At 42.5% G+C, this 17867-nt stretch overlaps 1 protein-coding gene and 1 long non-coding RNA gene across 3 annotated transcripts in view; one reads left to right on the top strand and one right to left on the bottom strand.

Moving 5' to 3' along the window:
* Positions 1-4539, bottom strand: part of LOC138266215 (uncharacterized) — a 170291-nt gene extending 165752 nt beyond the window's left edge. Inside the window, exon 1 of the long non-coding RNA XR_011199483.1 lies at positions 4472-4539. This is a non-coding gene — a long non-coding RNA (uncharacterized lncRNA). The remainder of the gene's footprint in view (positions 1-4471) is intronic.
* Positions 1-17867, top strand: part of TCHP (trichoplein keratin filament binding) — a 212009-nt gene that overhangs the window by 118834 nt on the left and 75308 nt on the right. For both annotated transcript variants that reach the window (XM_069214726.1, XM_069214725.1), the window contains exon 10: positions 17374-17455. In XM_069214726.1, coding sequence (XP_069070827.1) covers positions 17374-17455 — 82 coding nt within the window. The remainder of the gene's footprint in view (positions 1-17373; positions 17456-17867) is intronic.

Genomic DNA, 17867 nt, shown 5'->3' with positions numbered 1-17867 from the left:
ACTGACAATGGCGACGCTGACATCCACACAGATGACAAGAACAGTGTTGACAAAAACGACCCCGCCGATGACAACAATGGCAGTGACAGCAGTGTCGCCGAAGGCACTGTTGACAGTGGTAGCATTGTCAATGAAAAACCATCGACGATGGTCTTGGTGACAGGAAAGTTGTCTCCACCAACGATCAAGATTATGGTTGGATCATCGACAGAGTGTCAATAGGGGAAAAAATGCAATCGGACACTTTAAAGCCAGACCATACCTTCCCAAGCAAAGTTTCTCCTCTCCCACCAATCCACTTACTAGAGGAACAGGATTTGGATGATGGACCATTTGGTATGCTTTGATACTTCTGAACTGAATGTTAAGTACAAAGATGATGAGGAATACTATAATGATTATTATTCCTCGGACCACAACAATATATTGCGAAACCTGCTCAATATAAGGATCAGTTCCAACAAAATTGTCAATATCAGCTTCAAGGAGCATGGTTCAAGTGCAAGTAACTTTAGTACAAGACCTCCAAGGTATGCTGCAAAACTATTACAGTAGGTTCCCAGAACCTATGAAGACTGCATCTCCATTACAGCCAACACATCCTCGTCTGTCCCTTCAAATACGAACTCTACCTCCGCATGCTTTACTTACGCCTCTGACACCCAACAGAACACCAACTTTGAACATTGCAGTGCCGCCTGTGGATGAGGTAGTCTCCTCGGATGAGGATAGAGAAAAAGGGGAAATCCCTGACACTCAGTCAACACCCGCTGAGTGTAATGATTACCTAATTCCCGCACCATCTCCTCCTGCACCACAACCGGTTCATTCTCCACTTGATGACATTGTAGGATTTCATAATTTGATGAAAAGAGCCACCAAAAGGTTTCACTTACCATTGGCGATCAGTCCGATAGTTTTTTTTTTTTTACTTTAAGGAACCTGCAAAAAAAAATCTGTCAAGGCATTCCCTATGATACATCCTATTTGGGAGGAAGATGTTAAAATAATGTAGAACCCAGCTACAATCTGCGGATTAACCTAGATTAGAGAAATAATATTAAGCACCAGAAAACTCACTGGCATGCCTGATCGGTCATACAAAACCAGATTCTGTAGTAGCACAAGCAGCTGAACATCAATCCAAAAATCCGTTCATGCCCTTCACATCACCACCTGATAGAGAAGGCCGGCGCTTAGACAACATGTTAGCAACTACTGTTCGGGCCGCCAATTCATTAGCTATTCTTGGCAGTTTTGAGAGGCAAATGTGGTGTGACATCACAGCATACATCGATCTCTTGCCAGAAGACTTAAGAGAAAAGGAAAAAAAAGCCCCTGCAAGAAGGGAAAAGAGGAAGGAGAAAGAACTTCTTCAGAAATTATAGACTGTACGATGGATATCGCATCAACCATTTTTTTGCCAGCTAGCAGGAGCTGCTGTTCTCAGAAGACAACTATGGCTAAAAGCCACATCATTCAGACCGGAAGTTCAAAAATATTGTGCATGCCATATGAAGGGGAAGCTTTTTTTAACAAGTATTTGGACGATATTTACAGGCAATTAAAACAGACCTGGATACAGCAAGCTTTTTAGGTACCTTGCAGATGACCAAAATACCTTTTTGAGGCTCAAGAGGCAGAGGGTTATTTTCATATAGAGGATATCAGCCATATAGATATCAGCACTAACAGCCCTTTCGACAATAATACTGGACTGCATATCCTCAACAGTAATTTAGACAGCCACCAACAACAGCATATACTAAACAAGCATCAAGAAGGAAGCAAACTTTTCAAGGAAAGGACACTAGTCAAAAGCAGTAACACATTGATGGTGCCAGTTACACCCTCTCTAACCCACCCAACAATCTGTGCCAAAATGTTAAATTATTTACATCTTTGGAAACTGATAACTCTAGACAGGTGAGTTGTGTATTTAATCACCTACGGTCATACCTTGAAATTCACTCAAAGACCACCAAACACTCCACTGAAGTGAGCACCATCTACATCTGCTCCAATGGGAAATACTAACCATGCTCAGCAAAGGAGCAATAGAAAAGGAAGGAATGGGTTTCTTTTCCCCATTTTGCTTAATAAGAAAGAAAACCGGAGAATGGCAACTCATTTTGGATCTGCAGAGGCTAAACAAATACTTAAGAAAACAATCCTTTTCCATGTTTACTCTTCTAGACATCCTGTATCTTCTCAATCATGGGGATTACATGTCAACTTTGGATCTACAGGATGTCTATTTCGATACCAATTCAAGGTCCTGCCTTTTGGGCTGAAATCAGTTCCCTATATTTTTACAAAATGTTTAGCTGTGGTATCAGCTCATTTAAAAAAGATGATTTTCCAGGTGTTCCCATACCACAACGATTACATGATAAAGGCACCAACTTCTCCTCAGGCAATGAAAGCAACAAGAAAATTTCAAACCCTGTTCCACAACCTACGTCTTACCATCAGTCTTCAGAAATTATTGATCAGTCATTCAACAAAAACAATGTTCCTGGCAGCACTTCTAGATACAATTCAAAACAAATCATTTGCATCACAAAAAAGACAATGAGACAAACTATTTGCACAGACAGTACTGAAAAGAAATTCAGTTTCAATTCATCTGTTGACGTCACTTCTGGGGATGATGTTCTCTGCCGCTTCCATAATGCTGTTCTCTTGCCTTAGAATGCAGTATTTACAGGAAGAGTTGGACAAGCAATGGCTTCAGACTTCAGGATCATTCAATGACGTAATCCAGATAACTCTGAACATGACAGTAGCTTTACCTTGGTGTACAAAAGATGCCAATCTGTCGACATGATTAACTATCCTACTTCAGATACCTGAATTTGTTATTACTATAGACTCTTTCCTAGAGGGGTGGGGTGCTCACCTACAGGATTTAAGAATAAGTGGGAAATGGAAACTGTCAGCATTGATTCACACAGACAACACCACCAGTATGCATTATATAAGCAAGCAAAGGGGCAAGGGACAAGATCTCTAGCTCTATCACAAGAAGTGCAAGAAATTTGAAAATGGGCGGTACAACAACAAATAACAATAAAAGTGGAACATGTTCTATAGACCTACATTATTCTAGCAGATACATCAAGCTGAACCAGGAACAGCCGTCACGAATGGGAGCTCAACCAGGAAATCGTAGACAGAATTTTCGATTACTGGGGCAAGCCGAATGTAGAACTGTCGGTGATGCAGGAAAATCAAAAATGCCAATTTTACTCAAGTTGGCACCCACAACTGGGGGACTGTGTTTTTGATCAGATGGTGAGGGATGTTTGTTTACACTTTTCCCCCGAACCCATTACTTCTAATACTTCTCAGCAAAGTGAAGAAGGGAACCATGCCAAATAATTCTCATTTCCCCTATATGGCCCAGATGGCATTGGTTCATTGAAATACTACTCCTGTTGGAGAAGACTCACATTCAGCTGAAACTTCTACCTCCATTACTGACAACAAACCACAACCAAGTACTCCATCTGGACTCAACCTTCTTGCACTTATCAGCCTGGCTTTTGAATACAATGAGTTTGCGAGCATGAACATTCTTCAAGACAGTAGAGAAATTCTTGCGAATGTCAGAGCTGATACTACCAATATGGCATACAAGCTGAAATGGAAGCGTTTTTGTTTAGGGTGCCAAATATCAACAATTCACCCTATCTCAGCACCCCAAGAGCAGATTCTGCCCTCTCAGTTACTTTTAGCAAAATCAGGTTTGGTCCATGCTTTAATTAGAGTGCACTTAGCAGCAATTTCAAGATTTAGAAGGCTGCCTGGTTTATCATCCATATGGTCTAGTAGGGTTATCAAACAATTACTTAAAAGCCATTTCAGAGTCTTTCCTCCAATAAAGAAACCTCCTTCATCTTGGCAACTAAATAAAGTGCTTGCGCAACTGACAAAGGCTCCATTTGAACCTGTTCAAAAAACAGATCTGAAATGGAAAATGGTGCTTTTAATGGCTCGGACATCAGTAAGAATAGTTAAAGAGATGCAAGCCATCACAATAAAAAAGCCATTTATGAAGTTCACGGATGATAGTGTAGGTTTCTAAACCAATCCCAAATGTATTCCTAAATTCCAATGTATTTTCATTTAAATTAACCTATTGGGGGGGGGGGGGGTCGTGGCCATCCACCATGGCCGAGTGGAGGTAAACCACCTGCGCTCTGCTGAATTCATGTAGAGAATTGAGGCGGTGGGGACCCTGATGAATCACTTTGCTGGATATAGCATGCCTTACAATCCGTGATTCAAGAGAGGTGACAAGAAACCCATGGGGAACACTAAAAACCCTGTACGGTGACCATGCTGATTTAACCATCCGATGCAGAAGGAAAGAGCTGCGGCCGCCATTACAACATGCAGTGCACTGCTGATGAGTGACAACTCTGCAGAGAGACAAATGCCTCGGACCTCTCTCTTCTCCACTCACCTCAATGAAGACAGGATCACGCTACGCCCTGGGGCCTGAAAAATTTACATTTTTCTTCCCCCAACGATGAGTCGGGCTGGCCTGCCTGACTTCAAAATGGCAGCCACAGGGGACACCACATCAGGATGAGAGAGTCATACGGCCACCGTGATCGATAGATAAAACAAGGAATACCACCTTCCTTTCAGGCCTCTACCCCACATAGTGCCCACTAGTGATCCTAGCCAGCCATCCTGTTGACAAAAAGAAGGCTAATATTCCTTCTCAGCAACTTCCGGCCTGCAACGCAAAGGCTGCCTTTTACATAATGCAGGAGAGGGGGCCTGCTGGGTGACAAGAGTTTTGCCACAGGGTGCATCATTCTCACCCTGGATATTGACCGAGGGGTGGAGGGGGGCCTCGGCTGACATGAATGGACGGCATAGGAAGAAAGTATCCTTTTGAACCCAGAGTGGGTGGCCCAGTAATATATTGAATGACAACCCTTGCCACCACTAGACACCAGGCAAGTACAGAGACCTGAATTTATCCTGATTCTTCAAACGGAGAGCCCTCACGCTCTCTAGCACCCAGTCCAATCATCATGACTTAGCACCTTTGGAAGAGGCTGCTGCCTGGTACTACCATTAGGGCTAGCTACTCAGCCACTGGCAGACCACTGAGAAATGCTCTCAGCAGCTTTCTTCTCCGAACCACTAGCCTAGGCCTCCAGCCACAGCATACCAATCTCCAAAAAAGACGCAGGAGAACAGTGTATCCAGTTACTTCCAACAGACAGAAACCAGAGAAGTGCACCCTTCCACTCCAGGAGATGGCACCATGAGTTTAACTAAGGAATACCTCCTGGCTCCATTGCAAGACTTCATGAAAAAGCTGAGAGGAACTGAAAGCGAACTGTCCAACTTCCTAGGTGCTCTTCGTTCAGACCTCAATACAAGGCTCTCAACACTGCAACTGGATGTTCGATCCGTAGCTGTATGCACTCTGGATTTGGAAACTAAATGCCAGTCCCTAGAGCAACAAGTGGATACATTAGCAGACCTACAGAAACGACCCTTAAAGCCGGCGATGACATGACTCGCTCCACAGCTTGGACAGCGTTCCCTTCTCCCAATCCATTTTAATCTGGCCATTCCCCTGGCACTTAAGCCAGGTTTCTTTCATCTCTGGAGGTAAGGTGGGTGTCTCATCATTTCAGACTTGTTTAATGGATGCAATATACTTACCTTTGAAAATTGTCAACAAAACTTGGCCTCTCGAATCTCGAGAGTAACCGCTACACACAATTGAAACACTGGGTACTCCATTCAGATGTGAGAGACGCTGCCACAAGAGAACTCTTCCCAATTGAAAAATTCGTAAGACAAGTGAAGGAGACTAAGGGTTCCATCTCATTTCTTTATTTGCTTTTAATTGATACATCCTCCAAAAGTTGGCCACTACACATAGACTTTTGGTCCACTGTATTGGGGAAAGTTATCCCTGAGGACCAATGACGGAAATTATAGCGTGAGATACCAAAATTCAACCACTCTGTGGGAATAAGACGCCCATTACAAATTATTATATGACTGTTACTTAGAACCTACTAAACTCCAAAAATCTTTCCCAGCACAGCCGACCTTTGCTGGGGAGGGTGCAGGTTGCTGGGAGACTTCTGTCATACATAATGGAACTGTCCTATAATCCGCCCATTCAGGTCTGAAATTTTAGCACAAATTACCAACATACTGGGATACCTGATCCCCTCCACGCCCGATTGGGATTGCGAGGCAAGTCCCTTAAACAGCAAACCTCAGATTACTTCAAGATTTTTAATGTACCTGGTGTCCTTTAGTGACCTTCCTGTCCATTGGCCTCCCAATCACGGCTTGCACCACTCGGACACTGGTGTTTCATCTTTTCCAAATATAATGTAAGGGAACTGATGAAAGGCCTTAATCTACTGGAGGGCCCCTTGAGCATATGATTCCGGTGATCACACTTATGCTTTATAGTCTACAGGAGTTTCGTGGGAGAGGGGGGATCAATATTGAGCAATAATTCAGACTCTCTAAGACAGACTTGTGTTATCACTGGAGCATTTAACCACAATAGGAGGTGTCCATAGACAATATAAACTGTCTCAATAGTGTTCAAATGTATACTGCTGATGTTCCAGTGCTTGATTGGCGACACTGTATAGTGCTGTGCCCCATTAAAACTCAATAAAGAAAATTTGAGTAAATTAACCTATTGTCCTGAAGACATTCTTTACAAATCTGCAAAGTGCGGCCAAAAGATCATTACATACATTGGGCTTTAAAAGATGGCTTAAATTCTATTTGCATTGAACAAAACAATTTAGGAGATCAGACCAGTTACTGGTGGCATATGGCAATCATCACAAAGGTCTTCCAGTTTCCAAGCTGAACATAGCTCGATGGATTTAACGACGACAACCGCTCTATTTGCTGGTGTGTTTCTCGAAGAAATGTGTGGAGCAGTAGCATGGAAGAACAGGCACACATTCACACAGCATTACTGCCTGGAGTCATCAGAGCACTGTGATGCAATTGTGGGCAAGTGGTGTTACACCATTTGTTCCAATAAGGTGAGCCTTTCCTATTCATTTACCCCAGTATCTGCAATTGTGTCATTGTACTTATGATTGTGCAAGTGTTCTAAGGGTTAGCTATTCTGATTCAAGCATGTAAATCTATGAAAGATCCCATACTGGAGAAGAAAATAGGTTCAGTGGCATGTGTGGCTTTAGATACACATGCACTGCATACTCCTGCCATCCATTGTTGTGTCCGGTGTTGTACAAGTTGTGTTTCTTAGAAGAAGTCTTTTGAGTTACGAGGTCCAGTGACTCCTCCTCTCAATTATAATGTGCATGGGCATTGACTCTCCGCTGTCGGGTTTGGACGTGTATGCTTCGGCTCCATGTTTTGACTTTGTTTGGTACGGTTCTTCGGTTTCTTTACTGTCCTCAACAGTATTGTTTTCGATTGTGGTTTTCCACTTTTGTGCTGCCCTTGAATTTAGTACTTTGGACTTTAACCGACCATTCTTCGGGTCACCCCACGCCTCCTTCTACCTTCCCATGTGTCTCCCAGCTCCATCGAATATACGTTTCTCATTGAATGTACACATTTTTGTCACGCAAAATACCCGCACTCCAACCAACACCTTGTGTGGAACACCTACTTTTCAACCAACCATAACAATGCAGCTGCAACGTCTGCAAGTAATTCCATTCTACAATGACGCTTCAGGTCCGAATGGCTCAAGTGCTCGAATAGCTCAGAAGGCTTCAGACAACACTCATGATCCTAACGGCAAAGACCATGCAGAGGAAGAGCCAACCACCGAAGAAGAAGAGGAGGTCTTCGTCATCGAAGACCGCTCCGGCCCTGACGTTGAGCTGAGTGTGAAATGCAGGTCTTACCATCTGCCCAGCGCATGAATACCTTGGACCCTGCTACAACACCCAAGCCCTCCAAAGAAATCCCCACTTCCTCTATTGGAGGTCACTGAACCACCACTGTCTTCTGGCAATGGTCATATCTAAAAGACTGTCTAGGCCGCCCGCCCTCGGGCCTGGTGCCAAAGATCGCTGCAAAAGCCAAGCCTTTGGCATTGACTTTCACCTCATCAGACTGAGAGCATGTTTCGGCACTGACCCTACCCTCAGTACTGACCCAGCAGGCACCTCCTTCGACCTCAGCATGATGGAATCTCACCCAGCCAAGCCCAAAGCTTCGGAACCAAAAGCCTCAAAGCCAAAAGACTCTACACCATCTTTGGCCTGTACTTTCTCTATCGAGCTGATCCTCGATAAATTGGATGCCAAACAGTGGAAAAATTCAAATAAATGGGCACCAGCTGCATTATTGCTTCTGTAAACAAGTCCATCCTATCAGAACACTTCCATATGGTCACTCTATAGGATGTCATACCACTTCTACAACAGGGCAACCTTATGGCTACAGGACACCTAAAAGACGTCTACTTTCACATACCAATACACCCTGCTCTCTGCAAATACCTAAGATTTATCATAGCAGGCAAACACTACCAATTCAAAGTGCTTCCATTCAGGGTGACTACTGCACCTTGAGTGTTCACAATATGCCTGGCAGTGGTCGTAGCACATCTCCAAAGACCAAATGTCCATGTATTTCCCTACGTGGACTATTGGCTGATCAAAGCCAGCACTCATCATTAGTGCCTACAACACACTCAGATGACAACAGATTTTCTTTGCAGCCTAGGCTTTACTATCAACATCCCCAAGTTTCACCTGCAACCACTACAGGTTCAACCATATTTAGGAGCAATCCTAAACACACAGTTAGGATTAGCCTAGCTCAACCCCCTCAAATTCATAACTTTCAAGCAATTCTGCCCCAGTTCCAGCCAAATCAAACACTCATACTAAGGACAGTTATGTAACTGCTAGGAATGATGGTGTCTTGCATTGCCATAGTTCCCCATGCAAGACTATACATGCATTCTCTGCAACAATGTCTAGCTTTCCAGTGGTCTCAGTCACAGGGTCACCTGGGAGATCTAGTGTCCACCACACTCACCATTCTCTGGGTTGTGTGTCAGAACAACGCAGGCATTTACCACGCCTGACTTAAGAACGAAGCCCGAACCACAAATGTGTCTCTACAACACATTCCTTTATCACGCAAGTCATTACGGCGACTTGCCTTGGACAAAGTACTGGACTTTGGAATAGTCCAATTTACTATTCCAAATCCACTCTTTGCCAAAGTAGGGAAAGTGTTGGACTTAAAGTCTAACATCAGCCCAACCACGCTTTCCCTAAAGCAAGTAGTTGTAATGACTTGCATGGTAAAGGAATTTGTTATAAAGACTCAGTTGTGGTTCGGGCCGCGTTGTGAAGGCATAGCCTGGTTCGAGCTGCGTTGTTAAGGCTGTTTCCTGTTCTCTACAATGGTAAAAAAACACCAACAATCTTTTAAGGGGCGGACCCTGTTCCTCACATCACTCTCACCATGACGCATCACAGACAGGTTGGGGTGCCCACCTACAAGATTTGACAATACAAGGTCTTTGGAATGCCAGACATCAGTCTCTACACTTCAAGTATCTTGAGGTTAAGGCGATCTACCTAGAACCGAAAAACTTTCCTTCCTTACCGGTCTCACAAGGTTTTCCTAGTCCGGAAGACAATCTGACAGCTATGTATTACGTACAAAAACAGGAGGGGTCGGAGACAGTCTTCACAACTATCACACAACACTGTCACGTGTCTCAGACCATGTGGAAGTGGACTCTTCACCACAACATTCACCTGTTGGTTGAATACCTTCCTGGAACAGACAACGAATTAGCAGACCTGTTCAGCAGGATGAATCAATAAGTCTCACTTGCCTGAACGAAAAAAATGTAATAATGGAGTTGATGGAGGGAATCGGTGAAGAGATATTGATGGTTGTGGGATGGATATCGATGGTTGTGGGACGTCCAATAGCACAGACCCCCAAAATAGCAATACTGGAAATAATGGAGGAACTAGGAGGCCCCTGCTCTCAGCGGATCTTTATAGGAGTGTCGTGTCCCACATAACAGAGCTGGACATAGCCCGTATGTGGAAGCAACCTAAAACTCCATCGATTGTGGGGTAGAGGGCAGGGGTAGACTAATGTGCGCATCTAGAAAAGCCGATTTATGCCGCACGTGGTTGCCCAGGGAAACATCACACAACAGTGGAGTAAATGGTGGAGCTATCATTATGTACCAATGTAATGCTATCAGCAATGTGTATGGATAAGGAGCGATATGGGAAACCTGATCTGATGATTCAATGCCTACTGTTATTGATGTATGTCCAGTTCGTATTATGCTTAAAAATAAAAAATTGGTTATTAAAAAAAAATGGAGTTGTTGTCCATGTGCAGTATCACAGGGAGAAGGAGTCACTTGACCTCATGACTTTAAATACATCTTGTCTTGTGAATCTACAACACTGCATGCCAATAACAGATGATTTTAGGGTAAGTAACATAATCCATCACATACCTGTAACTGTTGTTCTCCAGTATTGGCATCCATCGTAGATTCACATGCAATTTACCCTCCTCCCCATAAAGGCTCCCCTTATTTTTTATCTTTCCCACTGGTGCTTGAAAATCTGAGGAAATGAAACCTCTGTTGGGAGTGTTCTAGAGGGTGTTGCCCTGATTCACTGAAGTTTGGTTCTTGGTAAATGAATGTGGATAGGTTACTAAAGTGAATGTTTTCTAGTCAATATAGGCTTTGTTTTTTATGTTGTACTGCTTTGTAATTGTAGCGTGGGACTCCTACTTAGATAATTTGAAATAATTCAAGTATGTGAATCTATGAAAAATGCCAGTGCTGGAGAACTACAGTTACAGTTATGTAACTTATTTTCTTAGCTAACAGTACATCTTTTCACTACATTTCTAAATGATAAATGGTAAGACTTTTCATCCAGTAGGTGGACTCCAGACTCTCTGGGCAATACCCTTGTTCTAAATGGGTCAGTGACATTATTATCCATCGTTCAACTGGTGCAGAATTAAAAAAGCTGGGAAGTTGACCAATTCAAGAAAGAGTGGGCCGATAAAATTTCAGAACTGTTTATAAAACCCCTCTAGGATAGCATACGGGCCAACCGAGTTACCTCAAGCTCATTGAGAAATAGCTGTTATTGGAACATCCAAGTTGTTCCTCTGCTTATTGGTAAGTAAGGTTAAGCCCAGTGGCATGAAGATAGTGATGTGTCATGCCCTGGGTTTCCTGGCAATCGTCCTTGTACAAACTAGATTAGTATGGAAAACCGAAAAAATTGATGAACAGCTACTAATTATATAACCCTCATCTCTTATGCTTGTTACTAGAGTTTTCCTATTTCCTTGAGGAAAGACAGAGGTGTATGACTGACACCGCTAATTGTGCTTGCAGCCGTTGATCCCCCTATGCCAGAAGCACGGTGGGAGGGAGAGAGAGAAAATGAGAGAGAGCGAGCGCAGGCCACTGCCGCTACCATAACTATTTTTACTCCTACTACTATTGCTGATGTCAGTCTTGTTTCAGAAGTTGTAATGTTATTGCTCCCATGTTCAGGAGCTGGAGGGTTTTTGCAGCAGCAGCAACCATGGCATTCCTGAGTTCCATACAGCCGGCTTTGCCTGATTGGCTTGATTACCTTGCAGTTCCTTGTGGCAGGAGGAGGAAGCAGTGGCAGTGCTCTTGGAGGGGCGTCCTATACACATTTCCTGGTGTACTTAGCAGTAGTGGTGCTTTAAGAAAAAGTATCGCTTAGGCCACTCAGACGCTACAATGCTATGCTTTTCTCCTTGGGGGACTTTGTGGAGGGATCCATCTGTGGCACACCCAGGAGCTGGGAAGAGATCCGGTTGAGAGGAGAGGGAGCAAGGTAACTACTCGAATTGCATTCAAAAGAGTGTTGGGTAAAAAGCCCAAAGTGCTCAAGGAGCCCAGGGCGCTTGATACAGTTGCTAAGCACAATGCACTGGAAAAGTGGATTCCTGAAATACTGAGGAATTTGTGGTGGGCTCACAGAACTCTGCAAACCAAAATAATGCTAAGGGGGGTGACACAAGCTGCCTTTTGCGTGGTAATTAGAGGGTTCTGAGGTGGTGGGAGCTGGCGCTGATGAACAGGCCGGATGAAGGTTAATGTCTGTGAAGACAAGCCAGGTAGGCACCCCATCGGGCCCTTTGGGGGACTGAATGCTTAATGCTCCCCCATCGAGTGTGTCAAATGCTGTAACAAAAAAAAACTATAGTGGATTTTTTGGGTCCCAAGAGAATGGGTATGGGCTGTAGGCTCCACTCCTCTGTCAATCCTGGGAGCGGGATCCAGGTTTGGGCATTCTGGTTTCTTGGGGATCAAAGAGTTTGTGCAGTTGAAGACTATAATGACTTGTGGTCACTGGGGTCCACAGGGGCATTCAGTCTGTGAAGATTTCACTAGTGGTGATGCACCCCGGCTTTACTGCTACAGAAGGGGGTGTAATAGACTCAAGCCCTGCGCTCGTGGTCAAGAATGAAAATAATGAAATTGTGTTGAATGAAAATCATGATACACTTTTTTCCCCTGTCTGACCCCTCATAGACTAACAGTTTGGTCACTTCTGGCTTTGATTCTGAGCCCAATTGGGATTGGGGGAGAGGCATCAAACTCCAAGTCAGAGGGGGCCATTGTTGACTTTTATGATGATGGTAACGATGATGACCTCCAATGAGACCCTGAAAATGTTGAACTGACACCAACCAATGTGACCATTTGGGATGCACCCTCTGCAGTTTTTTCCACAAGATAGCTGGTTCAGCCGGGGACTAGGGAAGTCTCTCCCCGAGTGCTAGCTCTGAGCAATGTGATATGCCACCAGTACAGGGATAATTGCAACCTATGTCACTCATGGGCGCAGTCAGGGGAACTTACTGCAATTGCATAGGGAAGATTACAAAAAGGACTCAATATTTCTAAAGGATTCTCATTTAAAAACACAAGTGACACTGCGTAAAATGACACAAAACATGGATAAACTGCATGGTTGTTTCAATGACATTAAATCTCAAACAGTCAGACTTGCAGAATCAACAGAAATGATTAAGGATCATGTGAGTGAGCATGAGTCCAGGCTACAGGTCTCAGAACCTTGATGATGTTGAAAACCTGATGTGTAGGAATAACCTATGTATTTTGGGGATTCCAGAAGGGAACAAGGTGGATGATCCATGAAGATATAGTGTACATTTGTTTCAGCAGTCATTCCTTCAACTCAGCAACTGCTGCATCAAACGGTCAGGTACAAAGGGTGCATCGATTCCACTTTTGTAAACCTAACAAAGCTTGTGCATTGCAGTACCCCTGTGCCATCCTTCTCTTCATTGGGAATTTCATGTTCAGACAGAAAATATTTTAATTGGCTCGCTCTGGTAAACCAGTTAAGGCTTGTAGGGCTAAATTCTTTGTGAGCTCTGACTTCTGCGGGGAGACTGTTGGACTCGATTGGTGCCTACGGGAAATGATTTATGCTTTTCAGACATTGGGTGCTAAAGTCTCCTTACTGGAACCAGCAAATGTAAAGATTTGTTGGAAAGGCCAGACAGCATACTATAAATACTTGCATAAAGTGCAAGATTTGTTGAAACAATAGAGTGGGACAAACTCTGAATGAATTAGCTTCTTATCTGTTCACCTTTCTCTTTGAAAACAGAATAGAATAGCTGTGAACTTTGGTTTGTGAGATGAGCGCTTCTTTTTTAAATGTTACTGTTCTGGGATTATATAGCTAAGTCTGGCACTGGGCTTTGGGCTTTTCTTCTTTTTTGCGCTTTTTTGGGGGCTTCGGGTGACAAGGGATCTGCAGTTAGCATTCTAGCTTTTGGCCAGGGAGCGGGGAGGCTAGCAATCAGTTGTGCCATAACCATCCAGCTTATGAGGGTCTTTAGTGTGCACCCACACTGTTGGGTCCAAGGCCCTGCTGGGCAAAGTGGCACAGGGATGGGATTGGGTGCTGGGGGTTTCAGGAGAGGTGGGCGAGGGTTGGGAGGAGGGTAAGGTGGAAAGATGAAAGAAAAGATAAAGATGTAGCACTCACTGGATTGTATGAATTAATCATTATGCTGTGCGCATAGAAAAAAGTATTTCCTTCCCGATAGATAGCATTTCTATTAATCATAACAAGGATGTGCATATTCTCTGTTGGAATATCAATGGCCGGCACTCTGCAGCCAAGATAAGATATGTTAGGGAGCAGTTAGGCATACAGAAGCCCCCGCTCCTATGTGTTCAGGAGACTTACCTCACAACCCAGGAGGTATATAAATTAAACAGTCTTGGTTATTATTCTCTTGCAGCAACTTGAATAGTTGCTCCTCAAAAGGGGCTGGCATTATTAGCAAGGGAGAGGAGTGGGCCACTTTTCTGGTTCAAGTAGATAGGTCAGGGAAATGGCCGATTGCTCACACAGGGACAGGAAGGATTCAGGTGACAGTTTGTGTCATTTATGCCGTCAATATGGCTCAACCAACAATGTATAATTTTCTTTTGCGATACCTAAGTACAAGGCAGGCACCTATAGTTATGTGTGGGGATTTTCATCTGGCTTTTCATCCAGGGGTAAACTCAATTACGATATGCCCACTGAGTCCGTGGCATATGGGAAAGTGTAGGGCGGCCTTGCTACATACACTCTTGACGATGTATGGCGAGCGAGCCTCGATTTGCATTTCATTCAGCACCCCATCACTCACCTTCTTGTATAGATACGTCTTTTGTGAGTTATAGTTTGACAGTGAGCTACTACTAGATGCAGAGTTTATTAATTATATGGACTCTGGTCTGAAGGACTTTATCAATGTCGATCAAGGATCGGCTAATTCCATTATGGTCTGGGATGCTCTTAAAGCTTGTTAAGGGTCAGACTGCTGGCTTTGTCATTTTTAGGAGCAGGACTGAGCTCACTACGTAGTTTAAGATGCAAAAGAAACTCTTTCGCTTAGAATTAGAGCACTCATTCCTGCTTCAGTCCCTAAGTGACCCTAATACTTAATTGGCTACATTTAGAAAAATAACTATGTTAAGGATGTTACTGAAGAAAAAGATCTGGGAAAGGGCCTGTGAGATATACAGGGCGAACTGTTGTTTCTAGAACAGCAAGGTAGTTGTCATTTCCAAGATTGGTTCTATATTGGAATCAGTGGGAACTGCTATTTTATGCAAATGAGTCCATCTATGGTCACACAAGCCATTGTAAAAAATGTTTTGGAAATCCAAAAACATCCCTTTCAGCAGTTCTTTTTGGCTTTAAATTTCCCATGCATTTGCTTTGGATGGACCCAGAGATGGATTTATACTTTATATACTTTGTTGTGGTAAATGTAAGGATCACTCCAAGGAAGTCTGTATGACAAAAGGTTGTTGATCGGCAACCTGGTAGATTACTTCACTCTCTGTACTCTTACAAGTGTCATCCAGCAAATTGTAATGGACAAAGATTGAACTGAAAAGATTCCGTTAGGATGGGGGGGGGGGGGGGTGGATTGGATCAAGTATAATCCCTCCCTCATTCACATACTTTTCAGATAAATTGCAGCAAGTGTGTCAAGTGTACATTCCTGTTGGTCACACCAATAGGAGTCTTTTTGCCGTTGAATGTTTTGTAATGGATCATAAATAAATAAGTTGTTTATTTGACTTTACTTTACTATTGTGCCTTGTAATTTGGAATTCATATTCGTAAGTGCTTCTTTTTCTGATATGTTTTCCTTTGTGAAATTTTAAAGATATTGTGAATAGTTTAACCCCATCTGGAATGGTTAGGCGTTCTTTGAGTTGGCCCATCAAAGCATATTTGAAAGCCTGGTGTTTGACAATTAAATCAACAAGTTGTTCACCTAATATACACAGAGCGCCTTAACTGACACAGTAGAGTTTGATTGGCACCCAGTTTAGAAATCATTATCAAGGTAAGCAGACTCCTTGTCTCCTTGTACAAAAGGTTATGAGCAAAGTGTTGTTTCCTATAGTAATTAAGATCATAAATTGTACTACCTTAAAAAACGAAGTGTTGAATCAATAAAATCATGTACCCTTAAGTATTTAATGGAGGAGCATTTCTTTACCGCTTCTAACTTCATCCTAGGTTACATTTTCTCCCTTAAACTTTTGGCGACCAATACTTGTAACACTTATCCCATCCGCCATAAATTACACCCTAGTCAATCCTAGTCACGTTTGTGATGGAGTACCTATCTTCCCAACTCTAAATCAGGGGATTAGTTCTCTGTCAAGTGTCGATAATGCACATTTATTATTTTTAGCTTTTAGTGCTGTTCTATATTGTTTTTTCTAGCACTGAAGAAATGATAGTTTGCTCTTTTTGGTCCTGAATGGTAAAGCTCTCAGGTCATATGACATAGAAACCTAATACTCTTCTTTGAACATGATGTACACACATCCTTTTTATTTAGCTTATTATTACAGGATTTGTCATGGCACTTTTGATCATACTGATTTGCAGACAGAAATTATCAGTGTTCCCTTTTTTTTTTAACTAGAAGTGTTTTTTAAATGGCACTTTGTAAGACACCTTTAGCCACTGTTACATTGGATTGATAACACATTCAAACCAAATGTTAGAATTGTAGTTAAGCCTGCTTATCTTTATGCAGAGATTGTCATCATATGTATCTTCCAGAATGTGCCTTAGATTATGTATTAACTGGTACATGTTAATTGGAACACCAACATCACTGCTATTCGGTCACTTCAATTGTCATATGTTTTCAGCATTCTTTGCAATGATAAGGTGACATATCCTATTTTGTTTGCATTCAGGCACAGCAATGTGTTATGTGGAATTTACCATTCGTTTCCTTGATTTGCAAATTGTTTTTCAAGCTATCTCTTATTTGGTGCTATTTTTGACTGATTGCTTTTTTTGTCCTAATGCTCTACTCCTCTGGGATTATTAGTTTCTAAATATAGCATTACTGCTGTTGCACTTTTGATTTACGTCTTTTGTATCATTTATGCAGAGTCCAAATTAATTGTGTTAATGTGTTAGCTGAAAACAGTTTTTGTGATAGTGCTACCTAGTTTATACATGTAGTGTGTTTTGTACATGTAGGGCAGAGGCAGAGCTTCTGAACAAGAAAAAGAAGAGCCAGTGAGTTACAGGCCACCAAACCTCAGCTACTTTTACAATTAAAGTAATTACTATGTAGTTGCCTGTGGGAACGTCCAAGAGGCGTATTTATTTTGTATACAAAGAAGAGTAACATTCAGTTACTTAACAAAACACATTCCAAATGCCCCCTTTCTTCTGCCTCAAATACATTCTTTTTATAACAAACTAGCATCATTTTGTGGTATGTTTGTTGCAGAGAGGAAGCAAAACAGGTATGGGCAAAACGAGAAGAAGAATGGGAAAGGGAAAGAAGAGCCAGGGACAGACTCATGAAAGAGGTAATATGCATGCAACTAACACACAAATATCATGTAATTCACACATTTGATCCCTATTTTGGTAACCATTATATTTGTACTTTTCAGTTTTCTAGCTTAGGCCCTTGGATTCCTGCACAATCTTGATGACTGGTGATTTCTAATTTCTCATGACAGTTTGAGATGCACTCTATGCAAATAATTGTTTTTTCTTCTATTATACAATTTTGATTCCTTGTACCCTAAGAATTAACTTTCTGTGACTATGTTTTGGTCTTTTTGATGCTAGGGAAATTAAACAGAAATGGAAAGACGTAAGACTCCACCCAGCATGTAGGTTTTGTACCTACTACAGATAAAGTATAATTTGCTTGGCAGCTGATAATTTTCCTAATTGCATCTTTTGAGTAATTGGGACTATGAGCATGTGATG

The sequence above is a fragment of the Pleurodeles waltl genome, chromosome 11 (genome assembly GCF_031143425.1).
Source record: "Pleurodeles waltl isolate 20211129_DDA chromosome 11, aPleWal1.hap1.20221129, whole genome shotgun sequence".
Classification (NCBI taxonomy): Eukaryota; Metazoa; Chordata; class Amphibia; order Caudata; family Salamandridae; genus Pleurodeles; species Pleurodeles waltl.
Note: the sequence above shows the minus strand (reverse complement) of the source record. Positions and strands in the feature narration are given on the sequence as shown.